This window comes from Myodes glareolus, chromosome 1 (genome assembly GCF_982192425.1).
Source record: "Myodes glareolus chromosome 1, mMyoGla1.1, whole genome shotgun sequence".
Taxonomy (NCBI): domain Eukaryota; kingdom Metazoa; phylum Chordata; class Mammalia; order Rodentia; family Cricetidae; genus Myodes; species Myodes glareolus.
Window position 1 is genome coordinate 65,257,200 of NC_142026.1, and position 27,013 is coordinate 65,284,212.

The following is a 27,013-nucleotide window of genomic DNA, read 5'->3' on the forward strand; positions in this document are numbered from 1 at the left end:
GTAAAACTCTCTTTACAACGTCCTTTGAATTTTTTTGAAATTTACATTTCATAAATCTGAAATTACCTGAAAAATTGAAGCACTACCACATTGTTAACCTGAGAAAAATCTTTACTACTCCCTAATATTATCCTCAAGACGCTGTACCACATACTCGAATGCCTCAAATTATACTCACCAACTGGCCTTTCTCATTATTATGTGTCTTGGTTTTCTTGACTTTGATTTCTGAGCTGTATGTGGACATTTATGGGGTCTTTGGGACATCGGTAGAATTGTATTATCACCATCAAAATAACTGATATGGGTGAGGTCCAGGAGCAGAGGTTGTAATGGGTGTGGTGCTGGGGGCATGGACAGCCTGAGTTCCCAGCCACTACCAATCTGGCACAGTTCCTCAACCAGACATTCTTCCGACCCATTACGCTGATTAAAGTTTTCATTGAGGCCCACATTGAAATATGCCAGAATCCTGCTCAACATCTCAAAACTCTTGCATTACATGGCCATGATACAACCTCCCTCTGACCGTCTATGTCACTGACACATCTTAGAGTTGGCCAGAATGATGGAAAGTGTTTTCTCTAAAGAGAAACAGTTACCATAACATGTTGTTAGAGACCTCGATTCATTAATAATCAATATACGGCCTCTCCCTTGTTTCTTCTCTAAGTGTCTCTAGAAATTACAGTGATTTTCCTCTCTCATCTTCCTTGTTTGGACAGGTCTCAGTGAGAAAGGCTCATTAGTGTGCACTTTTTAAACTTTTACTCTTCTCTCATACATTACATTCTGACCATTTTTTTTTCTTCCTTCCACTTCTCCTAGTCCCTGCCCCCCCACATCAACTCCTCCACTGTTTCTCTTTTAAAAAAGAACAGGCCTCTTGGACATATATAGAGAACATGGCCTGATCAGATACCATGAGACAACACAAACCCTCATATCACAGCTGGATGTGACAACACAGTAGGAAGAAAAGGATCCCATGCTCAGGCAAAAGAATCAAGAGATACCCCACCCTTATTGTTGGGAGTTCCACAAGAATACCAAGCTACCCAACCATAAAGAATACACAAAGAACATAGCTTAGACTCATACAGGGTCCATGTTTGTGCTTCAGTCTGTTAGCCCCTATGAGCTTCAATTGATTTTGTAGGTTGTGTGCTTGGGATGTCCTTGACCCCTCTGGTTCCTACAAACCTTCCAACCCCGTCTTCTGCAGGGTTACACTGACTTTGCCTATTGTTTTGCTCTGGATCTCTCCACTGGCGGGCTGATTATACTCCTCTAATTACAACTGGGCTAGGCATGGATCTATAAATATAGCAGAACAGAATATCATTAGGAATCATTTCATTGACTTTTTGTTCCAGTCATGTTTTTGGTTCTGTCTTAAGCCTCTGGACTATTCTGCCTCTGATTCCTGGCCATCCAGGCAATATCAGGCATGGGCTCTCTCTTTCTGTGTGGGCTTTAAGTTGGATTAGTCATGGGTGGCCACTCCTACAAGTTCTTTTCCAACATTGCCAAAGCAAGTTTTGCAGAAATGACAGATTGTAGTGTGAGGGTTTTGTGGTTGAATTGATGTCCAAGTCTCACTGCTATGAGCCTTGTCTGGTTACAGAAGATGGCCAATTCAGGCTCCATGTCCCCCCCCCCATTATCAGGAGACTTCACTAGAGTCACTCTCATAGATTCCAGGAAGTTTTCACTGTGTTGGGTTTCTATACCACTCCCCAAATGACCCTCAGTTCCAGTCATCTCTCATAGTACACTCTCCCTCTATTTCCTCCCCTCCCTGCCCCCTCATTCCTCCTGTTCCCATCCCCACCCACCCCCAGTCCACCTGAAAAATCTATCCTATTTTCCCTTCCCAGGGGGATGCATCTGCTCTGAGAAACACTTAAAGTAATGTTCAACATCCTTAGCCATTAGGGAAATGCGAATCAAAGCTACTATGAGATTTCATTTTATACCTGTCAGAATTGCTAAGATCAAAAACACAAGTAACAGCTCATTTGATGAGGATGTAGAGCAATGGTAACACTCCTCCATTGCCAGTGGGAGTACAAATTTGTACAGCTTCTCTGGAAATCAGTATGGTGGTTTATCAGATAATTGGGAAATAATCTACATCAAGACCCAGCTATACTTCTCATGGGCATTTAATGAAAAGATGCTCCATCCTACCACAAAGACACTTGCTCAGCTGTGTTCACAGCAGCTTTATCCATAATAGACTGATGTGCAATCAGTAAAACCCAGAGACAGACACTGGGGTTGAACCTGAAGGTCAGAAAAGCAAAACAGCCAGTACTGGTAATAATCTTAGTCTGAAATACGATCCTGTCTTCAGGAAACCTCAGAAGGAGACTGTATATGAGAGCTGTCTCTTCCAATCTTATATTTCTCACTAGTGCTGGGATTAAAGGTGTGCTCCACTACCACCCAGTTTCTATGGCAAACAAGTGTGGTTACTGGGATTAAAGGTATGTGTTACCACTGCCTGTTCTGTAAGACTGATCAATGCAGCTGTTCTACTCTCTGAACTTCAGGTAAGCTTTATTTATTAAAATACAAATAAAATATCACTACATTTATCCTTTCTGTCTAAAGTAAAAAAGGTTATAACTAATAAAAAACTATATACCGTATGTACAGTGAGTATATACAATATATATATATATATATAGGCAATAAGTGCATTGACTATATCTAGTCCATTTGCATTTGAAAAATTCAGAGAAAATGCTCCATCATCTTTCTTATCTTGGTGAGGCCAAAGTCTTTCTATCATAATTTGTTTTCTATGTTTCTAGGTTTGGTAAACTAGGAAAACTATAAGTATCTTATCTTCAATTCCCTCAGCGACCCAAGAAGGAAATAATATTAACTGAGTAGGTAGGAAGTGTGAGCAAGAAAGTTACAAAATTGTGAGAAATGACAGAAACAGCTGGTGGCCTGGACAGCCAAACAAAGATCCTCTGCAACATTGGGGCATCTATCGTCGGCCTACAGCCCTAGTATATCCGACAAATTTTTCTGTGAAGCAGTATATTATGAAGGGCTGTGCCTCCTTGCTCTGACAATGTTTGGTAGTTATTTTCTTTTGTGTCCTGCTTGTCCAATTAGGACAGCACACTGTCTGCAGTCAAGGCAAGGGCATTTTCTTGCTCAGTGCTTTACTTTTGCCACAAAGAAAATAAACTTCATGTGGAGTTTCTTCAATGCCCATTATCTTCTCTGAAGTAGATTGGTGTTTCCAGGAGATGTGTCTCATTGTCATAAAAAGGAGCCTATCCCATATTCTGTAGATCTATGTAGTGTTTGAAGATGACCTGTATATCTAAAATATATCTTTGACCCTGAAAACATATCTAATGTGACTACAAGTTCAATTATAATGGGTGAATAATTACTAACCTGCATTTTAATTATCCTAAACAGTTGGTAATAATAACTTTAAAAGAATAGAAATTTGCATTACATTATTAAATGAGCTGTATCAGCTTTTGTCCAGTCTATGTGTAATGGGAAATTGCAGGGCTTGTCTTAAGTCCTGGGTTGAGTAGTCTGTTAGACTGGATCATCTCAGCTAGCCACCTCAAAATTATTCTGAGCAGTTTGTAGTTCAAAGCCAATCATTAAGCGCTGCTATCAGCTGAATGGCATCATATGAACCAGGTGAAATAGCTGTTGTAAGGCCCCATCTTCTTCTGGGAGACGTCAGAGATTACTGTAGGAAAATTTATTGTTCACCATTGAAAACTTAAACATTATTTATATCAAAACATAATGTTTGAATTTTAATAGACATATTCAAAGAAAGGTGCTATAAAGACAAAAATAGATAAGGGCAGAAGTAGAATTTTTGAAAGCAGAATTTTGAAAACCTTAGTCCCTAGATTTTTATCTTTCTTCTGTCCCACAACAGGTGGTTCTCCTGATATGAGACAGAAACTCTGAATTTTTCTTTTAGCAACATGCTTGGGTTTAGAGAATGAGATCCTCAGTTCTTTGAATGAGATCAAAGATGGTTTGATTTTTAAGTAAGTTGGGACTACCACTATATTGAGAAGTAAGGAAGTATGTATTTTTTGCTTGGTGATTCTTTCTGAATATTTATCTTTTCTTCCTTAGGTGTCTAGATGTGCAAGGTCTCGTAACTTCTTAAAGATGGGTATTTTTTATTTTTTTGCAAAGACAAGAGTAGACCTCTGTTCCAACCCTTGTGAGGTTTCCTTACAACTTGGAGGATTGCTGTCTCTGTGGATGAGCTGTCATTTCTCTGTTTCAAGAGGTTTCTCTTTCTTAAATCAAATCTTGATTAATTTTGATGATATTAATAAACTTTCTTCTCCTGTGGAAACAAGGACAAAACCCCTTCCCCAATGTAGCACATCTTCTGAGGTCAACACACTCTTTAAATACACTGGCCGATTTAATTCAGAAACTTTTTATAGTGTCCAATGTCTCTCTGCAGCTCTTGTTCCTTTCCTATTAGCTTTAAGAAAATTCAAGGTTAATAAAGCATTATGTAATCTATTTATAGGGGTATTTGTCATCCTTTTCTGCTTATTTAACATATCCTTTAGAGTTTGACTTGATCATTTTATAAATGCCTGACCTGTTGTATTATTTGGCATACCTGTAATATGCTTTGTATTATAATAAACAAAAGACGGTTCTATTTTTTTAGAGATACACGGAGGATTATTGTCTGTCTTTATTTGTACAGGTATACCCATGATGGCCATAACTTCTAGCAAATGTGTGCTTACCGAATCAACCTTTTCTGAACTCAAAGCAGTTTTCCTTTAAAAACATGAATAGGTATCAATAGTATGGTATACATATTTTAATTTTCCAAATTCTACAAAATGGAACACACCCATCTGCCAGATTTCATTACTTTGAGTACCCTTTGGGTTACTTCCTGCAGTCAGTGGTGTTTGGTTGTATAAAGAGCAAATAGGACATCTCCTTATAATTTCCTTGTCTTACAGTCATGTTATGGAAAAGTTGTTTTTTAAACCTTTTGTATTGACAGTTTTTTGTGTGTGAAATTCTGAGGCCTTCAGCATATTTCTAATCAATAACTGTTTGACTTCTGCATTACCTTGTGCTAGAGGTTCTGGAAGATCCGTATAGAAACAGATGTATGTTATATCTATGGGATAATGCCTATTCCTGATTATGTCTTGTACCTGAATAAATAATAAAGTCAATTCTATATCATCTAGCATAAATTCGGCAGTTTCAATATGCAAACAACCCTTTCTGAATGTCGTGTTGGTAATTATGTTGAGTTCTTTAAAAGTCTTAGCACCATGAACATAGCATGTAATTTTGAATTTTGGACAGAATGATAAGGGATTTGCTCCACTTTAATTAATTTTTTAAACTTGTTCCCTGCATTTCTTGATTTATTTGCCTCAGTATAGAATGTAGGGGCTCCAGTTATTGCTGTGTCTTATACAATGTGAGGAAGGATCCAATATGTTTTCTTTATAAGTAGAATTCTCTTGCTTTTTGGATAGTTGTTCTTATTCTCTCACAAAAAGTTGCTACAAGCTCTTTGCCAGCATTCACTTTCTTCCCATAATTTGTTAATTTCATCATTAGTGAATGATACTGCATTTTCTGCTAGTTCTATTCCTGCCACATCTTCTGCATAATCTAGAAGTTTGGAGCCTTCTATTTGAGTCATTCCCAGAAGAAATTCTAAGAATAACCTGCCTGTAATTCCTTTTAAATGGCCTATTCTAGCACAATTAAAATACTGGCATTTTGATGTCTCTTCACACCTTTGGAAATCACTTCTCTTACCCAAGACTCAGTGTTATAGTCAAAGAACTCAACAATGACTGGGTGTGGGATCCATTCATCCATTGGTGCTGATCTGACTTTTAAGGGCCCAAGTATCTTTTTGCATTCTAAATTAGCATTTTCAAAAGTCAGAACTTCAGAGAATACTCATCTAGCTTCTGGATCTGCTACTCCTATTGTACAGCTTTAGTTAATCTTTGCAAAAAGTCGCTAAATGGTTATCTTGGGCTTTGTACAACCTTAGCAAATGATTTGATTTTGTTCCCAGTTCTTGAGTCTTGTCCTAAGCATTCAAGGCTGCTTTATGTCATAGAAGACAAGATGGGTTTATTGTGTATAGCTTGACTATCTGGATTAGCATAAAGGCCCTCACCAAGAATTTGATCTTGGGAAGCCTCAGAACCCCCAACTCTATCTTGATCTTTAAGGATCATAGCTTCCTCTATTCAATAACTCTTCCACTGTGGTTGTGGATCATCTAGTACAAATGAGACTAATTGAATTCAATCATGAGGGCTAATCTTATTTCTTGAAGACCATGTCTTTAACAACTGCCCTACATATGGTGAGGGCATGCCATAAGATACTATTGCTAGCTTAATATCCTTTAGATCTTTCATACATAATGGCTTTCATTTGTATTCTGTATATCCTTTTGGATACTATTTGCCAGATTTTCAGAAATAGTAATACGATAAGGAGCTAAAACTCTTGATAAGTCATCTCTGTCTCTGAGAGGTACTGGCGATGTTAAGTCTTTGTTATTATTTTTTTTTGTCTGTACCACATCTCCTTGCTTATAAGTTCTAACAAGTTCTTCAAAGGTTTCAAATCTATATATCATTGTCATTTGCAGAGTCTGAATTTCTTGACATGTGACTATTTCTAATGACTTCATCAAATCAATTAATTTCTGATTCTCATCGTGCACATATGATTTCAAGTGTTTAAGATTTTCCATCAATGACATCTTCTCATCTTTAGAGATTTTTTGGATGGCATGTAGATTGCTATCCAGGAGGGATGGTCTATTGACTAGCTTGTCCTAACTTTTAAACAGATTTTGATTGTCAGTTTCAACAGTATATATCCTTTTAGATAATACCTCAGTACCATTCTGTAAGGTGTCATAACTCATGGAATAAATTTTGCCTGTCAACTTGTGATTATCCTTTTCAATGATATTAATCCTTTCAGTCAACTTCTCATGACTAGTTTGTAAAGTCTATCATTTCTAAACGTTTCTCATTCTTGACTGTGTTATCAAGCCATTTTTAAGAATATAATATGAATTATCAAACTAATAGCAGCTATGACTAAGAAAAGAATGTATACATCCCAGGTAGGTCATAAACCTCTTTTGGAATTCCCTTTATAGTACAAAAAAGGTTATTAAATTCCTGGATGGTGAAATTATCTGCAGTTATCAGATGACTTACCTCTGATAAATCCTGGTTCAGGTGAGAATTTTAAGGTGCAATAATAATGTGGGCCAGTTGGGTGTTGCAATTATACCATTAAAGCAGTCCAGAGGAACTGGAACTCTGGTCTTACTTATTCCAATGTTGCTAACCTGTGCTTTTCTACAGAGAACTCAAAACCAAACATAGCATATTTTTGTTAAAGACATTCTGGTCAGGGCAACCCTGCAGTGGTTGTGCATGGGCCACTGGAGTCAAGGGAAGCTGTGGGAGTCACAAACGGGGCTTGCAGCAAGCCACAGGTTGGGGGAGTCATTGGAAGTTGCAAGCGTGGGAGAGTTGGCAGCAAACCATGGGTGGACAGATTGGGCAGTAGAGCAAACTAACCTGGGGCAGATGGGAGTTGGGAATGCTAGCTTTTCTCCTGGATCCAGGTGGCTAGGTTTGGGTCTGGCTTTTACCTGTGCTGATGGCTAAAATGTTTCAAGAAATCGACTTTTATTGTGAATTTGTATTCCAAACATTGGGTGCCAAATGTTGCATGATTAATAAAAACTCAGAGATAGAAATTACGGTTCATCTTGAAGGTCAGAAAAGCAAAACAGCCAGCCACTGGCTCTTACCTTTACCTCAGTCTGAAATGGCGATCCTGCTTTCAGGAAGCCTCAGAATGAGAATATGTGTGAGAACTGTCTTTAGCACTCTCTAGTATTGGGGCTAAAGTGTGCAACACTACCGCCCAGTTTTTATGGTAAACTGGTGTGACTATTGGGATTAAAAGTGTGTGTCACCACTGCCTGTTCTGTAAGGCTGATCAGTGAAGCTGTTTAACTCCCTGAACTTTAGGCAAGCTTTATTTATTAAAATACAAATGAAATGTCACTACAATGTGGTGTAGGACAATTCTGTATTCTGTCAATTATGTTTTAAATAAACACTGATTGGTCAGTAGCCAGGCAGAAAGTATAGGTGGGACAACCAGACAGGAAATAGAGGCGGGACAATGAGAACAGGAGAATTCTGGGAAGGAGGAAGCCCATTCCTCCCCAGTCCTGTCTAGACATGGAAGAAGGAAGATATGACCTGCCCTGCTGAAAAAGGTACCGAGCCATGTGGCTAACATAGATAAGAATAATAGGTTAATATAAGTTACAGGAGTTAGTAAGAAGCCTGAGCTAATGGACCAATCAGTTTATAACTTATGTAGGCCTCTGTGTGATTTTCTTTGGGGCCAGGCAATACAGAAACCCCAACAAGCAGGTCCTCATGTTACAACAATAGACAGAAACAGGAAACACCCTACATATCCCTCGACTGTGGTACATTTACACAATGGAGTATTACTCAGTTGTTAGAAATAATGACAACATGACACTTGTAGGCAAATGGGTGGAAGTAGAAAAGATCATCCTGAGGGTGGTAACCCAGACCGAAAGACAAACATGGTATGTGCTCATTGTAAGTGGACAGCAGCTCTTCAGTAAAGGAAAATCATCCTGCAGTGCACAGACCTAGATAGACTAAGTAAGAAGGTTCAAGATTTATACAGGATCATGTTTGATGCAGACAGGGTGGTGGGTGGGTTAAATGCCAGGAGCATTTGCCCAGGGAATAACTAATTAATTTCTGGGAAATGAGTTCTGGGTGTCATGTGGCAGCCCTGTCCAGGCCTGCTTGGGTTCTGGCTCCTACACAGGACTCCTTGGCTTTCCGGAGCAGCTGAGCACCATGAATAAGTTTTCGTAGGAAGTTTGCCAGTGACTACAAAGTTTATCATTTGTACTTGGACAAAAACAAACAAACAAATAAACAAACAAATAAAATAAAATAAAAGATAGAGAGGTTCTGATTCTACCGTTCCATTCCTTTAGCTCTGGGACACAGGAGGGTGACAGAAGGCAGCCAGGCTCTTCTCTCTTGGCTATCATTACTGATCTTGCAGGACATTATGGACACATTCCGCTGTGACTGGAACCCTCTACTTGCCTGTAGCATCACAGACACAGAGGCTGAACCTCCCAAGTGAAACCGTGGTGGCAAGATCCGAGTTCATATTTCAGTCCCCTGTCCAGTCCATCACTCTAGAAGGTTCTGTCTACAGCTCTGCACTGTGCAGGTGAGGAGTGAAGAGTTTGGCAGCGAGTGTCAGGTGACAGGGAGTCTGAGACCCCTGCGTGACTGGGTTCCGGGTTGCCCCCGCCTTCTCGCCTCACAAGGCGGGCTTAGCCTACACAAGAATGTGGCTCAGTGAGGAGCAGGTTGTGGTCTCAGGACTCAAAAGTGGAGGGATGGGAGGAGCGAAGCAGCAGCACGAAGCAGTAGCTGGAGCCTCAGAGACAAGATCTCTATCAGCGGAGGAGCCTACGCGGCCTCTAGTTCAGCTGCCCCGCAGCAACAACTCCTAAACAGCCACTTCAAAACTGAATAGCGACGGCAATAAAGCAATATTAAAAACTTTACCCAACGTCCCGTTGCTGTTGTATGCTTTTGTAGTTGCCTTCATGATGTCACTGCATTCTCTGATTGGTGTACTATTGCCATCTAGCGACAAGTTCTGGAATTGGGTTCAAAATACTATTTAGGTAGAGTGGTTTACGTTTGCAAGGCAAAGACAATAGACATAGAGAGTTCTAGTTCTAGTGTGTCTCAACATTCCTCCCCCCTCTGTGAATGTGTGTGTGTGTGTGTGTGTGTGTGTGTGTGTGTGTGTGTATGTGTGTGTGAGCCCAGAGAGATCACATTGTCTTTCAGGAGGGAGACATCTGTTGGTGGGAGACATCTCTACTTTTTTTTTTCCGCTTTATCTTGTTTTTATTAACAAAAAACAAAACAAAATGAAAACTAACAACATTTCTCTGGAAACAAGTCCTAATGGTATATAAACATAGTCCTCATTTATTTTTATTGTTGCAGAGTAATCCATTGTGACTATGCAATTCCAGCAGTTCCCCACTGAGGTACATTAAGTTTCTCTAACCAACAATCCCAGCAACAAAATACCTTATGCATCTCTTTCTTATTTCTTTTAAGCGTTTACCAGTATTTCTGTGGGATATGCTTTTGAGCATGGAATTGCCAGCTCTACTTTTAAATGTTGCATGTTCATTGTTGTATGTTGATCATTAATTTTTATGAATTTTCTTTAATTACATTCAAATTTAAACTTACAACAGTACTAGCTTTCCACCATTTTTTCCCCTAATATCTGATTAATTTACTGTCTAATGCTTTCCTACTTTCTCCCTGAAGCACTTCCTTTTATTCTTTTTGTTGTATTATGGAATGTGGTTTTAAAGAGCTTGAGAAAACTGATCTTTGGGGAGAAGTGTTGAAGATAAAAGACAAAATTTGTTAAATAGTTGAAGAATGGAGATGAAGGAGCTGTGATCACATACTGAATTCTCAACTTCAAGGAGTTGAGAGGTAACCAATATAGGATTGGGGATAAAAAGATAGAAGGGGAAGGTTACTGATGGGAATGGATAGACACATACTTCTTGAGAATAAATAAAGGTCTTCTATGAACTCAGTTCTGGTTCATGGGACTCTTTCAATCATGACACCTGGTTGCTACATGTGGTGGTTTGAAAGAAAATGGACCCATAGGGAGTGACCGCATTGGGAGATGTGACTTTGTTGGAGCAGGTATGGCCTTCTTGGTTTTCCTTCAATCTATTTAAGCACACTTATGGATAATTGGGCCTCCATGATCTCTGAAGTAAAACAGGCTGCTGGTTGGGATGGATGGGAGGAGCTTTCTCAGCAATCTTATTTCCCACTTACTGCTGTTTACTTAGGGAGTTGTGTTTCCCAGGTTTCACTTCATCTGAGTGTGGACTCCATTCAATTGAGGTAGGACAAGGGTGGGGAATTATAGGGAGATCTGGAGAAAGAACAGAGCACTTTTATCTCCCCAGTCCCACCAACATGGATGGGAAAGGATGCAATTAGTGGCTTAGACCAGTGAACTTGAAAGCGAGTCAACAGTGGCATGAACACAGCTGTCTAGGGCTTCCTTTCTTAAAGCCTAATTTGCAACTCATGATCTTTTCACAGAACTCTGGATTGGCAGAGCTACAGAAACACAGTGGATTGAAAGTCTAGCTGCTACAATTCCTGGAACACCTCTACGGTAAAGAAATGAGGGCTGCCTGGAGGTGGTAGAAAGATCTTTATCACTGGTGTGGTTTTTGCTCAGTAGCCAACTATCTGCTGGGTTCGTGATGATTGTAGTTTAGATTTTGTCTGATGCCAATCTACAGTGGCAATAAAGATAGGTTCCTTCAGCTGAATCAGGGTGGAGATTCAGTTTGCAGCTGAGTGTAGCTCTTTTATTTTAGACAACTTCTAGAATAATTATAAACTCCAGTTTTAATGGAATAAAGTTGGATCCAGTTCAGTAAAGAAGCTACACTTCGCAAAGGTCTTCTGAGTGAGTACCTTTACGTTTATGTGTGGGACATGGGGTCTGGACACTGAAGAGGGCAAGTGTGTGGCTGAGGTGGGGGAGGGAAGATGTGGTGATCACACTGCTCTTTTCTTATTTCTTGTCCATAATTGGTTAAATTACTCATACTAGATATTTCTCTGTTTCCAATATCAGGTGTCTTTGGGCTTTATTAAGCAAAGTGAGGGCATTAGCAAAATTTTGGAATTTACAGGAAGCAAATATATATATATTTCTTTTGTCTTAACCCTGCCATGCTCAGTACATCTAGTAACAGATGAAACTCCATCTCCTCAGACCCAGGCCATAGCAACCTGCCTTCTGTTCCACCCTTCATTAGTGAGCCTCTCCTGCGTTCTGAACATCGCTTTTCCCCTTCCCTTCCCTTCTCTTTCCTTCCCTTCACTTCCTTTCCCTTTACTTCCCTATAAAGGAGTTGCTATAGATTCCTATTGTTATCAGTCTGTCTATGTGTGACTTTTCCCTCTACTGTATAAACAATTCCCCATTTTAAATTCCATCGATTGCAAATACTCCATATTATTTGGGTCCTATTAGAGTAATTCTGGTTAAAATAGGTATTTCAAGAGGAATGTATTTGTAAATCTTTGTTGTGACAGAATTTAAAGCAGCATATATTAGGATGTTGGTCAGTGGTAGAACATATACCTAGCATACATGAGACCCTAAATATTATCTTCAGCCCCAACCACACAGAATAATAGAGAAGAATTGTAAGTCTTTTAGACAAAGTAATCAAAAATAATAATACTTCAAGGCACTATGATTACAAGTAGGTGAGTATCTGCCACAGAGAATAGACTTGAAGGATTTTAATTTAGATACTTTTATTAAGCTACATTTAGTCTCATGGCTGGGGTGATGAATGTATCATGTGTTCACTGAAATGTACATGACTTGCCAAGATATTTCTGGATTGACAGAGCTACAGAAACATGGTGAATATTAAACATATCCAGAATTAAAATTCTCAAAACTGTAAGTCTGATGTGGATATTGAAGCTAGGAAACTCAATGTTAGTTAAGTGTATCTTAGAGAACTCACAGGTCTATTAGAAAACACTTCAGGAGTCTTTCTGGATGAATGGGAGATACCAGCATATGAAAACAAGGAATATTGACTGCAGAGGTGAGTAGGAAGGAATATGGATCACTATAGTGGCCCACACATTATCTGTGTAGTGACTATATATATAGTGTTTTATTTAGCATTGTAAATGCATGAGGAATGCCCAAATACAAAGGAAATCGGTGTGGCATAACAGCATAAAGGTACTGAATTATTTTATATTATAAAAATTCATCAGTCTTTTCAACATATTTTAATTAGTATAACTTGATACATCATGCTTTGCTGACACCTGTGGGAGGCCTACCCCTTTCCAAACAGAAACAGAGGAGTGAACTGGAGGGGGTGGGCAAAGGGGAGGAGGTAGGACTGGGGAAGAAAAGGAAGGAGAGGAGGGAGGGGAAACTTTGGTAGGGATGTAAATGAAAAAAAAATGTTGGGACCCTGTTTTTCTGGAGGGATACAATTATAGGAGTGATAACCTTTGTTTTTTACTGTTTTTTTTGTTTCCATTATTTTAAGACACTGGGACTGCGTTACAAAAGATTTTTTATGGAATTGGCATAAATATAACCCAGAGTAAATCCTATTTCCATATTGAGAACAAAATTCCTGAGACATAAAGTTTGCAGTAGGGTACTTAGACAGAATGGGAAGGAGTTCTCGAGTCTGTACAATGTGGAATATGTGGCAGCGTGGTTTATAAAAGTCTGTATCAAGCAGCATGGCAGGATATGAGGAGATGAAAAAAGTCAATAGTCTTTTTCTTGACCAATAGGTTAGGAGTCTCGGTATAAGGTTCCTAAGGCAAGACTGAAAGTTTCTCTGGAGATATTTTCAACTGTGCCTTGTCTGCTCAGCAGTGGATTTGGGCGCCCTCTATGGAGCAGCTGATGTTAGGACAACAAAAGTCAGTAGTGTGTCTATTTATCCATCCTGCGAAGCACCCAGTTAAGGTCAAGTGTGTGATTTTACAGATTCAACCTTTTAGCAAGATACTCTCTGAGAACTATTTTTATTGTGAAGTTCTTATGGGTGATAATTTATAAACAGTTCTTTATTTTACAGTAAGATGAATGTCACTGGAAGTCCATTCAAGAGCATATTCCTCTCTTAAATGAAAGAACTTTAAAAAATGAATAAGGCAGACTATAAAGAAACTCATGCCCTTTCTTTGGCTCTCAGACTATTGAAATAATTATTTCCAATAAAAAAGAATTTTCATCCTGGGAGAATGAAAAAGATCGGATCATGGTACCAATGGTGAGGAACTTGTTTCCTGAAGAGATTTCACACAATTCTGACAACTTGGGAGACGACTTTACATGAAAGAGTGAAACTATGACTGAGTATGGGTGAGGCCACACCTTGACCCAGGGCAGCTCAGATCTGGACAGTTGTGGCCCTCTATTTAAGCTTAAATTCCTCATTAGGATTCTTAAGATGTGTGTGTGTGTGTGTGTGTGTGTGTGTGTGTGTGTGTGTGTGTGAGAGAGAGAGAGAGAGAGAGAGAGAGAGAGAGAGAGAGGAGATGAAGGGAGGGAGAGAGGGGGTACCTCTTTGTTCTTCCCTCTTTAATTGTATTACTGAGGATGGTGGTGAAGCCTGGCTTGTTAGGAATGCCAGAGTTGTCAGTCTTTGACCCTAAGAGTCCCACGAACATTTGAGGGAGACAATCTGGCTCTTCACAGTTGATAATCTGTTCTATGGTAGTTCATCCCTTTGTGGTTCTGTTATTCTGTAATCCAGGAGGCTAAAGAGGAGGAGTGACAAGAATGGCAGCATGTATTACTAAACCAAGACAATGGAGGAATTCTGGGTTGATTGACAGTGTGTGTCTATCCCAACAGAACCTGTTCCTTCTATGTGTCCTTTGGTTTAGCCTGTTTTTCCATTCAGGGAGATAGTTTAAGATTCTAATGAGGTCCTTTTGCAAAGTATGTGTCATTTATATCCTAGCATTAAGTGAAGAAGACAAATCAATGTATGTCATAGGAGAAGTGTTTTAGTGAAACCTTGTGGTTTAGGTCCAATACTGATGACTTTATATATAAAGTGAGACCTAAGAGGTAACCAGTCACTATCATGTCTCCCATGACATTTTTTTCTCTGTGTGGAATCATCTGAATGGCATTACCCAAGTCAGCTAGTGTGATAGCAAGGAACAGATCAGATCTGAGAGCAGTGACAAGATACAAAAGTCTAGCAAGGAGCGGGGAGCCCTACGATGTCACAGTGGACAGTCTTGGGTGCCTTGCTAAAAGATATTATGTATACCTTGAGTTCTAAGGAAGTCAGTCCTAACAGGACTCTATGTGGGACTTCCTTCTGTCCTGTTGTGAAGAGAAGAAATGTGGATAAGACTGTGGAAGCAAGGAGTAGTTGGAAGACAACAGTTCCTTAGTGATGGAGCAGGAAGGACCACACTTGTCCTCCATAGGAAGAGGGGGTGGCACACCTTCCTCCAGCTTATGACTCTTTTTTTCTGCTCCCTTCCAGGTACCAGCAAGGTAGGGTGCTCCAGGAGGGTGTCCCACTGTTTGTGTGGAGAACTAACCATGTTATACAGGTAGTGGTTTGGAAATATCAGAATTTGCTTTCTTTTCTTATAAACAATATGATTGCCATTAGACACAAGCTAATGTAGAATAGATTAGAGAATAGCAGTGTAACTAGCCTAGAATCTCACCAATTACAATGAAGATCATATCTCTGTGAATTGGGTCATCTCATGCTGTAATGAAACCTCTTAGTGAGTCACAGGGAAAGGTTAGTCTCTGCAAGCACTCACCTTCCCTTGCCCATTATGTCTTTCTCCAGTCCTGGTTCTAGTCACTTCCAAGCACCCAGATGGGCTCCTTTGTCAAAAGCATGGTGGAAGTGAATGTGGGTCCAGGCAGAATATTGCAACCATGATTATTCATGTAGCCTTTTTAGCGCAGAGCACATCATCACCATAACTAGAATCTGAGCTCCGGAGCTCCCAGTGAAGACATTTATCTCTCCTTTTTAAAAATTGTATTTATTGAGCTATATATTTTTCTCTGCTCCCTCTCTTTCTCTCCCCTCCACTTCCACCCTCTCCTAGATCCCCAGGCTCCTAGATTACTCAGGAGATCTTGTCTTTTTCTACTTCCCATGTAAATTAGATCCATGTATGTCTCTCTTAGGGTCCTCTTTGTTGTCTAGGTTCTCTGGGATTATGAATTGTAGGTTGGTTTTTTTTGCTTTATATCTAAAAACCACTTTTGAATGAGTCCATATTCATAAGGAAATGCTCAACATCCTTAGCCATCAGAGAAATGTAAATCAAAACTACTCTGAAATTCCATCTTATACATACAAGAATGGCCAAGATCAAAACCACTGATAACAACTTTTGCTGGAGAAGATGTGGGGTAAAGGGAACACTCCTCCTTTGGTGGTGGGAGTGCAAACTGGCATAGCCACTTTGGATGTCATTATGGCCATTTCTCAGAAAATTAGGAAATAATCTACACCCTCAACACTCAGCAATACCACTTTGGGTAAATACCCAAAGGATGCTCAATCATACCACAAGGACATGTGCTTAGCTATGTTCATAGCAGCTTTATTTGTCACAGACAGAACCTGGAAACTACCTAAATGTCCCTTTATCGAAGAATAGATAAGGAAAATGTCATACATTTACACAATGGAGTACCACACAGCAGAAAAAATAATGACATCTTTAAATTTGTGAGCTAATGAATGGATCTAGAAAATATACTAAGTGAGGTAACCCAGATCCAGAAAGACAAATATAATATTTACTCACTGATATTTATTTCTTGAAGGGCAGAATCATCATCAATTGAAAAATTTATTTATTTACCTGTATGTCAGGGTAAGTATGTGGGCATATGTTTATGGGAGTCAGTTCTCTCCTTCCATCATGTGGATTCTGGAAACTGAACTCAGGTCATTCAGTTTGGCAGCAAGCACTTTACCCACTGAGCCATCTCAACAGCCCTCAGTCATCATTTTATATTGACACAGGAGATCAAAATTTTGGTTTTCATTAGTGAATCAGAACACAGAAAGCACTTTGCCACTTCTGTCTGTGCATGTGATCTTGGACATGAGACATACCTAGCATTTAGCAATCTCCAAGAACCAAGCTCTACTTTACATTTGTGGCCCTTGTTATGAGTGTACTGAGATCGATCATTACCACTTACAACCAATTTGGAAGTGAGAAACAGAGCTTGTCTCTTGACATCGGAAACTGATCTGGCCTCCCCACAAGGCTTGATGCACACAACCATCTGTATCAGTCTACTCTGTGACTGATACATACAGACAAGTATCAGACCACTCCATAGCCACGTCTACACACGGACAAAACCATGATTATTGTCCAAATCCAAATGAGCAAAATTCCCTCTATCTGGGCCTCTGTAGGTGATTGCTGATCCCTACTTACTATAGCCACTTAAGCCTTCTCTCATTCTACAAAGCAGTTATTAAGACACTGTATCAGTCAGCTTGAATTGTCATAACAAAATACAGTGTCACAAATTAGGCAACAGACGCGTTCTGCTGCTTCTCAGATGCTAGAGATTAGGGAGCCTTCTATTGTGTACGACTTTTCCTATGGGGTTGTGACGCAATAGCTACTCTGATAAGAAACTAATAGGTAACGCTAATATTTCAATGACAGTCCAACTTTTCATCCAATGAGTTTATTTGAGTTCCTTATGTAAGTATGAGTGAGCGGCTACTAAAAGGGTCAGGGAGGACTCAAAGGCAGCTGCATTTCTAAAAGTCGAGCCCAGCATGGATGACTACCCACAGGAACTGTATCCCTGTAGCTTTACTGCAGGACATACAGGCAGTCTCTTCTCTCAGCTGTAGCATGCTGCTTCTATAATCTTGAGAAGGCCTTCGGGATCTTGTTGATCTTCTTTTCCTAGACAGATATGTGATCTTTGTTCAATTCTGTTGTCTCTAAAGCAACCAGGAGTGTTTGGAGGACATGACTATGTTGCACCCACTGCCTAAATTTCTCTGAAGGCATCAGGCCTTGCTCACATATAGCTGCCTTCTCTGGGCTCTAATGGGCTCTGGATTGGATCTATTATCATCTTTAATTGCATCAACACATGTTAAGTTTAGAAAGTTATGAAGAAATATTCTGGTATATGTTTAAGTAAACTACGTTCAAATGAGCATCATAACAAAACACACACATAATGTCTCTTCAATCCAATGCCTCATGTGCCCATCCTTCCAGTAGGGATATTCAGGAGTCAGTGTTGATTGGAAGAAACCAGGTATTGAAAACTGTCCAGGAAAGATGATTCAGAGTTGAGATCCTTAAAACTGTAGCTGGAGACATAAGAGACCAGAAGACAGATATGAGAGTATGAAGCCACAAGGGTAATCTGGGAGCAGAGGATGGAGATGAGAGAGCAAGGGAACCTAGTGAAAGCCACTTTGTTTGAAAATGCCTAAATGGCTGGGTGATGGTGGTGCATTCCTTTAATCTCAGCACTTGGGAGGCAACGGGCAGGCAGATCTCTGTGAATTTGAGGCCAGTCTTGTCTACAAAGCAATTTCCAGAAGAACTAGGACTGTTACACAGGGAAATCCTGTCTCAAAAAATAAAAAAGAGAATGCATAAATGATATTGATTGCACTGTGCTCTGGCTTAAAAATAATTACAAGAAACACAAAGGCCTGTCAATCATAGGCTTCAGGGTGTGTGTGTGTGTTCGTGTCTCCTACTGATTCTATTTTCTCAATGGTTATGTTGTCATATGACCTTGTTTTGTTTTCTTAATTTTTTATCTTCATTTTTACATGTGTGGGTGTTTTGCCTTCATATGTGTCAGGACACTGTTATTTGCAGTGCATGCAGAGGCCAGAAGAGGGCAGCCTAGGACTGTAGTTACAGACAGCTGTGACCTATTGTATGTATTCTGGGGATGGACCTTAGGTTCTCTGGAAGGGCAATGGATACTCCTAAGTACCGAGCCATCTCTCACGTTACCTTTTTAATATTCATATTTATCCTCATACACATGTACTCTTAACCTTTGTCAGAGAAGCTTCTTTTGTGGTAGGCAATTATTGATACAGAGACTCAAAACTGGTCAAAGTGCTGAGGATAAGTGACTACGAGTCCCCAGCTGTAGATGGATCATCTGTGTCAAGCTCCCCAACCAAGGCTCAGGAAACATGCTTGAAGAGTGAGTAGAAAGAGTGTAAGAGCCAGAGGTTAGGGAGGAGAGTCATGAAAGGAGAGCTGTCTTCTGGACACGACACAGCTGATGCACACATCAACTCACAGCAACCATGATTGTCTGTACATGGACAAGTTCAAACCAGTCAAAATTCCAGTGTGTGGGGGCAGGGACATTCCTAAGGTGACAACCTATTGTTCATTCCCCGGTGGATAACCTCACCATCATTTATACATAGTTAGCAGTGACTGGACTCAGGGTACTATTGACAATAACAACAAGAAGGAATCTCAGGTTGGCAGCAATCAAAGGATAGGAAAGTGTTTTTCTGATCCACTGATTATAAACAGGACTCTGCATGGCCACAGGTTTGAAACCACCTGTTGGAACTTGGTGGTACACCATTGGGTACATACATGAAAGACAATGAATCTCCCTTCCCTGTATTTCACCAGTAACTAATTTAGTAGGAAGATAGGAGGCCCATTGAGCTCATCAGTACCCATGGTTGACTCTAGACAGACCCAGCTGTACCCAGGTATCTGAATTTAGACTGAGATTGCCCACAGCCCACTATCTCCAGAATGTTTCATGGGCCTGAGAGGGGGAGGCACAAATGTCCTGTTTGTAGCTCAATGCTCAACCATCATCTCACATAGTGATTACACAGACTCTGAAACCTACCTGGGCATTACTTTGTTGCCTAAGAGAAAGTTCGTTTTCTTGAATATCTCCTCCATGAAGGTGTCTTTCTGCTGCAAAGGAGAAAACCCAAGTGAAGAATCAGAGAAGTGAATGAACAAAACAGCTTGAGGATTTGTTAGTGATAAGGACAGGGGATGAAGATTTTCATAAAGGGGTGGGTACACTGTCTCTTCTCTATTCCCATATACAACCCTCACACAGACAGGAAGAGGGCACTTACCTAGCACAGTCCCCAGAGATAGGAGATGAACTGCAATGGGATCTCTCCCCCTGAAGTTTCAGCTTGATAATAAATTTCTTCTGGAGACTAAAGGATTCAGGACAGCAGAGCTCAAAGCAGGGCCAGTAGGGACAGTCGCTGCTGCCACATTTGCGGGTCTGATTAAAGGAGAGGATGGCATCATCCACACAACATTCTTGCGAGGGGTTGTAGATCCTGTCGCCACATCTTGGTACTTCCTGGCATAGCCATAAACCAACATTTGAGGCAGTTTGAGCTCCTGCAGCTTCATTTAACAGGGATGCTATAGCAAGGAGATGCCTTAGAAACATGAGAGGGAAAGAGACTCAGAATGTGCACACACAAGGTCACTTCATTTGACACATCGGTGGCTGGTGACAACTCAGGTTGGAGTTTGAGACTGACTCTGAATGTGTTTCGGGGTCTGGGATGACACATGAGGAATGGAAGATGCTAGGAAGAGGGAAGTTTCTGAAGTTTACAAGTGGGAAGAAAGATTACACTTGGAGATTAGAGTTGAATGGTTATGGTTGAATGGTTATGAGGGAGACCCTGGGGATTAAACACAGAAACAGCATTAATTTGACGTTCAGAGGTGCATTATCACTGCAATAACATTCATATGTGACTTGAATGGGCTCTCCTTCCAGAAGATTCTAAGCCCTGTGATTCTGATCAGGCTGCAGAGTAGTGGATGGCAGAGAGACCGCAGAGACAGTAAAAGTGGCTTTGTGACTGGAGCTGCTACCTCTGAAGACTGACCAAGTATGAAAGCTTCAAGGCAGACTGGAGTGGATATAGAGGGAAACGATGATAGCACCATAATGAGATTCTTGGTTGGGAATTAAGAAATATCTGGTGTTTGGTGATCCTTTGTGTGTAGGTGAGGGAGAGACTGGAGAGTGTTTGCCTATTGGAGATTCTGTCAGTAGCTTTTTGTTTTGTTTTGTTTTGTTTTTTGAGACACAGTTTCTCTGTAGCTTTGGTGCCTGTCATGGAATTTATTCTGTAGACCAGGCTGGCCTTGAACTCATAGAGATCCGCCTGCCTCTGTCTCCCGAGTGCTGGGATTAAAGGCGTGCACAACTGCCTGGCTTTTCAGTAGCTTTCTGAAGGTGTCCAGCAGAATCATTTGAAAAAATGTTTTTACTTTAGTATTGTTATTATTATTACTGCTATTCCTATGCGTGATACACACTTACACACACACACACAGAGAGAGAGAGAGAGAGACAGAGAGACAGAGAGAGAGTGACAGAGTAGAAGTGAGAATGATAATATGCAAGGAAGTCAGAGGACAATGTGGAATCAGTTCTCATCACTTTTACATGGCTTTCAGCAATTGAAATCAGGTCATAAGACTTTCTGGCAATCACTTTTATGCACTAAGCCATCTCAACAGTACCATGACAAATAAACAAAACGAAAACAACCTTTCTGTGCATCCATTCACATGAGTCATTATGTGTGAAAGCCTGCCAGGGATGGCATGTGGAGTTGGGAGGACAATCTCTGGCTTTAGCCCCGACTTCCCACCTTGTTTGAGACAGTATCTCTTGTTCCCTGCTGTGCATGCCAGGCTGCTGGATCTGCAGCTTCTAGGAAATTTTCCTTGGTCTTTTCTTGGGAGTACTAGGATTATACTCCAGCTACCAGTACTGGCTTTGCGTTGGTTCTGGCTATTTTAACTCAGGCATTCATACATGCACAGGAAGTATTTTACCCACTGAATTATCTCTTCAGTCCCAGAGTCATACTTAGTATTACTTAAAAAGAGTAGAATTTTGTCGATCCTGGAATTGGGATAGAGGCACGTTGATAAGCTAATTGATGTTCAGAGATTTTTTTTAGCTCCCACCCCCTTTTCCAGGAATCTACAGTTTCTGCTGTGCTCTGAGGTGGTAGGATCCATCTACAGCAATGACACATAATGACTTACATGAAGTTCAAGAGCATACGAATATCAACTGTAGGAGGAGAGGGGGAGGCCACTTGTTCATTCCCAGCTCCCCAGAACTGAGATAATCACACAGAAACTATATTAATTAAAACACTGCTTGGGCCATTAGCTCTAACTTCTTATTGGCTAACTCTTACATCTTAGTTTAACTCATTTCTTATGTGGCTTACTGGCTTCAGCAGCATGTCTTACTCTGGCAGTGGATCCATGGCGTCTCTCTGACTCTGCCTTCTTCCTCCCAGCATTCCGTTTAATTTCCCCCACTTACCTAGTTCTGTCCTATCAGCAGACCCAAAGCAGTTTCTGCATAAACCAATGGAAGCAACACAAAGACAAAAGGACCTTTTACACCAATCAATAGTCTAAGTGTTTGATTTTCTGTTGTTGGAAAAAACTGACTGAAGACTGGTACTTTTAGCAACCAGACAGTGAATTGTTGCTCATCGCTATAGATACCTGAAATTCACAGATCACACAGCAGCCTTTGGAAAAATTGTGTGTTTCTTCAACTCCTTGTAAAGGAAGGTCTAGTGGTTATATTGGAAAGAAAGAGCATGAGAGGGACCCTGCATCTATCCAAGACACTGTCAAGGCAACTGCTAGATGAAGATGAGAGCTTCCTCATTGCTGCCATTCACTGACATCACTTCATTTAGGACAGTTCTGTCCCCGGCTCTAAAACAACTTGTAGGTGCTACTCTAACTCCGTCATTGCCAATTAAGATTTTATGACATACACATTTGGGGGATACATGCAAAACCATTGCAACAGTCAAAAACATCAGATTTGGGTGACCTGCAAACATCTGACCTGAAGTTGACAGAGAGAAGACTGAGAGAATCCAAGTGCTTGCTGAATTTGAATCCCCAGCACCTATGCAAAAAGTCAGGCATGATTCTAAGCTTATATAACTCCAGGATTGGGAACAGAGACAGGAGGATCCAAAGAGCTTGTTGACCAGCTAGTGTAATGAAAATAGTGAGCTTCAGATTAAGTGAAAAATCTTGTCTCAAGGCAACAAAATGATGATGTCAGAGAAAGGCACCCAGCATCTTGCTTTCACTTCTGTGTGAACTCTCATGGACACTCACACTCACACAATTCATAAGCATGCAACACACCACTCACACACATATGTAAACAGCAATAACAATAATCAACAACTGTCAAAAAGTCTAGATGAAATCAGATCTCGACATGAGTGACTTGGGTGTCATCCCTGTAGTAAGAAATGGGATAGAGGAGAGTGAGGGGAGAGAGTGAGAGACAAACACATGGGAGGGGCTGCTACGTGGTTACCTAGCAGTAGAATTTTAGGGGATACACACAGTCAGACTATGTCCCTGCTTCCCTTTCAAACCTGCACTATAGTAGGACACTTGCTTGCATACAGACCTCATGACTAGTGCCATAAAGCTCAAGATCCTCTGATTCTAAGAAGCTCAGGATTCCAGACCACAGTGCTGGAAGCACAGCTGGAATGTGTAGCTGGGATAGACATAGAGATCAGTGTCACTCAAGGGTAGGGATGGCATCCTCCTCACAGCACTGACTGTAGCTCTGCTTCCCCACACAGGCACCATTTCACCAGTTAATGGACTGATATACAGAGGAATCGTGGCAAGGTGTGCTCCAAGACTTAGACCAGCCTCAGTGCTGCATCTCCTCAATCCTCACTGCGCCTTGTCTTACAAGTGACTCCTTCTTAGACTGAGCACAGAAGTTGAGCACAGAAGTACAGAAATGAGAAGCAGAAACAGAGTGAGACTCATGCTGGAGGAACCACCAGGTGGCCATGATCAGGGTCACCCGATCACGTCTCTGGGATGCTGTTGTAGATTCTAGAGGCTCAGAGGATATTTTGAGACTAAACCTGGGAATGTCTGAGGTTGACAGGAAATTTGTGAGGAGGTTCTGGGAAGAGAGTGAGCTCTTAAAACAGTAGACAGAGCCATTTAACTATAGAAATGGCTAGCAAGGATGATTAGGTGAGAAATCAAGAATAAAGTAGGGAAGGTAGGATTACATAAATTCAGAAAAGTTGGGCAAGGTGGACTCATGCCTTTAATCCCAGTATGGGGTTGCTGAGGTAAGAAGATCTCTTAATTTGAGGCCAAGCTAGTATAAATAATAAGTTCCAGGATAGTCAAGGCTATAGCAAGAGACTCTGTCTCAGATAACAGGGTAGATAGACAGGTAAGTAGGTAGGTAGGTAGGTAGATAGATAGATAGATAGATAGATAGGCAGGCAGACAGACAGACAGACAGACAGATAAAATTCACATAGATGAGGGATACTAAATACCTTTGTCTCTTTGGACTGCAGTATACTTACAGAAGATGTTGATCACCATGTTTCTTACAGAGTAGCATGTGATGATCTGGGACTTGGAGCTGTGGCTGATACCCAAATACCCATGCTATTTATACCCTACAGGTAGTGAAACTCCTGGATGGGTGGAGTGCAAAGTGCTACACAACAGAAACACATAGGTAACAGTTTAGCAATCTGCTCCTGTGGCCAGTCAAACATCCAGATAATTATATCCTGGAAAATCCCATTGTGTGGCTGCTTAATACCTTCTGGAATTCAGTTAGGAGGGGATATCATATCTGGAAATATTGTGTCTTTTTGTGTACAGACTATCATCAGACACCATCAGGCTTCCTGCCCCTTACACACGTTCTGCCCCAACCTCAAGTTCTCACCCTATCCTTAGCTCAGCTCAATTCTGAATTCCACTGTATAAAATTAGAAAGTTCTCTCTTAGCATATGCAAGGAACAAAAATTCAAGTTCCAGTACTGCAACATGTTTTTAAAATTAAATTCTAAGAATGAAAAACAAGTAAAAAAACCAACAGTTTCTGAAACTCCTTATCTTGTTATTCAACTTTATAATTTCCATCAAATTACTGCGGAGACTTTTAATTAAAAGTTTATTTTGAGATTAAATCCAGAGACTTGGTCTTTTACCACTGGGCTGTATCCAGGAGGTGTCAACACTATGGACATCTAAACAAGACCTAAAAAGTGATGTCATATGTTGATGTGCCAATGTGTATGGAACAATTCTTGTAAAGATTTAACCTTAGAAGAAAAGCTAGAGACAATTAATGGATCCTGAGAGAGGAGACTCAGTCTTCTCCAGGATCAAAACCTGGAGAATGCCAAGAGGGCATTCCTAAACATGAGCAACATTAAATGAACTCAGCAGGTTATATTTATAAACATATACACATATATATGTAAGAATTATGATTAGAGAAGCCAGGAGGTGGTGGTGCACAATTTTAATCCCAGCACTCGGGAGACAGAGACACGTGGATCTATGTGAGTTTGAGGCCAGCTTTGTCTATAAGAGTTAATTCCAGAATAGACACCAAAGCTATACAGAAACAAAACAAGAAAGCAGAAAAAGAATTACGATTAGAAAATGTAGGCCATGAATTTTAGGGAAAAAAAAAGAATATCAAGCATGGAACCGCTTAGGGTAGAAGGAACAGAAGATTGATGTAAATATAGTACTAATATATGAAATTTTCAAAAGAAAAAAAAATGGAATAGAGGGTTTTGGGAGTCAATGTACAAAGCTAAAGTATTTCTGTGACTCTCTTAAACAAATGAGAAACCCAAGAATAAAAATGATGTTTCCCATCTTCCTCTTGTGAAACAGTAGATCTCATTGTAAAAACACACAGAGTATGTTTACAGAAAGAACTACCCCATGGGTTCAAGAAGCCAAGGACAGATTAGGTAAAATGAGGCCACTAAAACCCTAAAATAAATATACAAGGAAATTCAAATTCAACACAAATAATAATTAGAGAACACAATTGTTATCTAGGAAAGTATATTTTAAAACACAATGCACCAAAGCACTTATTAATAAAGGAAACTTTGGACTGCAGCTGTAGCTCAATGTTAGAGAACTTACTTCATATGTTTGAGGATGTAGGATCTGTCCTAAGTACTGAAAAAAAAACCAGGAATTTTTGTCAAAGGTACTCTTTCTGGAAAAAATAATTGCGCAACATAGATTGAAGGTAGTACTCAAATTTTGACATTCAAGCACATGGAAAGTGTATTTCACTGAGGGACCAGGAACCATGCATGGAGTATTTCACCAGCGAAATTATGCTACCCTAGACCCAGATGCTAGAAACCTATAACATCAAAAATGAGAGAGAGAGAGAGAGAGAGAGAGAGAGAGAGAGAGAGAGAGAGAGAGAGAGGAGAGAGAGGAGAGAGAGAGAGAGAGAGAGGACAGAGAGGAGAGAGAGAGAGAGAGGACAGAGAGGAGAGGAAGAGAGAGAGAGAGAGAGAGAGAGAGAGAGAGAGAGAGAGAGAGGAGAGAGAGGAGAGAGAGAGAGTTCCTTGAAGGTCTGGTTTCCTTGTCGTCTATAATTTTGTTAATTTAGTTAATTTGGTTAAAGACTTGCCAGTATTGGTTGTAATTTCAACAAAACAGATCTAAATTTTACTTTTTCTTTGTTGTTATTTTTTTCACTTCTATTTCAACTGTGACTTTTTTTATCTCTTCCTATTTACTCTTTTTGGGTGCTGTTTGTTCTTGTTTTTCTAAGACTTTTGGGTGCATCAGTAAGTTATTAATTTGCAATACCTCCAGTTTTTTGAGGTAGACACTAAGTGCTATAAAATTTCCTTAGAATTTATTGTATAGGGTTTCCTTCTAATCATGACATTTCTTTCAAATTGAAACAGTTGTTCTTGGAAGGCAGGGATCTTCATGCATACAGGGAAACAACGTAAGGGAATGCAATCCATGGACCCAAGTTTGCTTCATCTCCTGAGCCTCCGAACATCTTCCAGCACTGGTAAAAGAAGTGTGAATAACCATGGTTAATATAAGAGTCGTTACTGTTTTCAGAGGTCTAGGTCTAGCAAAAGCAACAGACATGTTATCAGGGACTAACAAAGCAGAGTTGGTTACTTCAGAAGAGAACACAGAGATGGCTATAGTGAAGGAACATTTTTTTTTTTCAATTTTACAAAAGTTGTTTTATTCAATAAAGGGTAGCATTAAAATAAAATAAAGGAATATTATACAACAGTTACCTCTGCTGAAACAAGTTGGGTATTTAAAG

At 40.2% G+C, this 27,013-nt stretch overlaps 1 protein-coding gene and 1 long non-coding RNA gene across 2 annotated transcripts; one reads left to right on the forward strand and one right to left on the reverse strand.

Annotated features, from left to right (window-relative positions):
• Window positions 1-11,120: 11,120 nt before the first annotated feature.
• Window positions 11,121-25,564, forward strand: LOC146895977 (uncharacterized). Its single transcript, XR_015738455.1, has 3 exons — window positions 11,121-11,385; window positions 15,290-15,359; window positions 23,483-25,564. It is a non-coding gene; the product is annotated as an uncharacterized LOC146895977 (long non-coding RNA).
• LOC125401837 (insulin growth factor-like family member 3) lies at window positions 19,703-20,256 on the reverse strand. The gene is made up of 2 exons (XM_048436286.3): window positions 19,925-20,256; window positions 19,703-19,754 (listed from the first exon to the last, which is right to left on the reverse strand). The coding sequence occupies exons 1-2, from the start codon at window positions 20,254-20,256 to the stop codon at window positions 19,703-19,705; spliced, it is 384 nt and encodes a 127-aa protein (XP_048292243.3).
• Window positions 25,565-27,013: the final 1,449 nt, after the last annotated feature.

Coding starts and splice junctions, on each gene's coding strand:
- LOC125401837 (XM_048436286.3), bottom strand. CDS start 20,256: ATGTTTCTAAGGCATCTCCTTGCTATAGCATCCCTGTTAAATGAAGCT. Junction 19,755..19,924: donor ATCTCTGGGGACTGTGCTAG/GTAAGTGCCCTC, acceptor TCTCCTTTGCAG/CAGAAAGACACCTTCATGGA.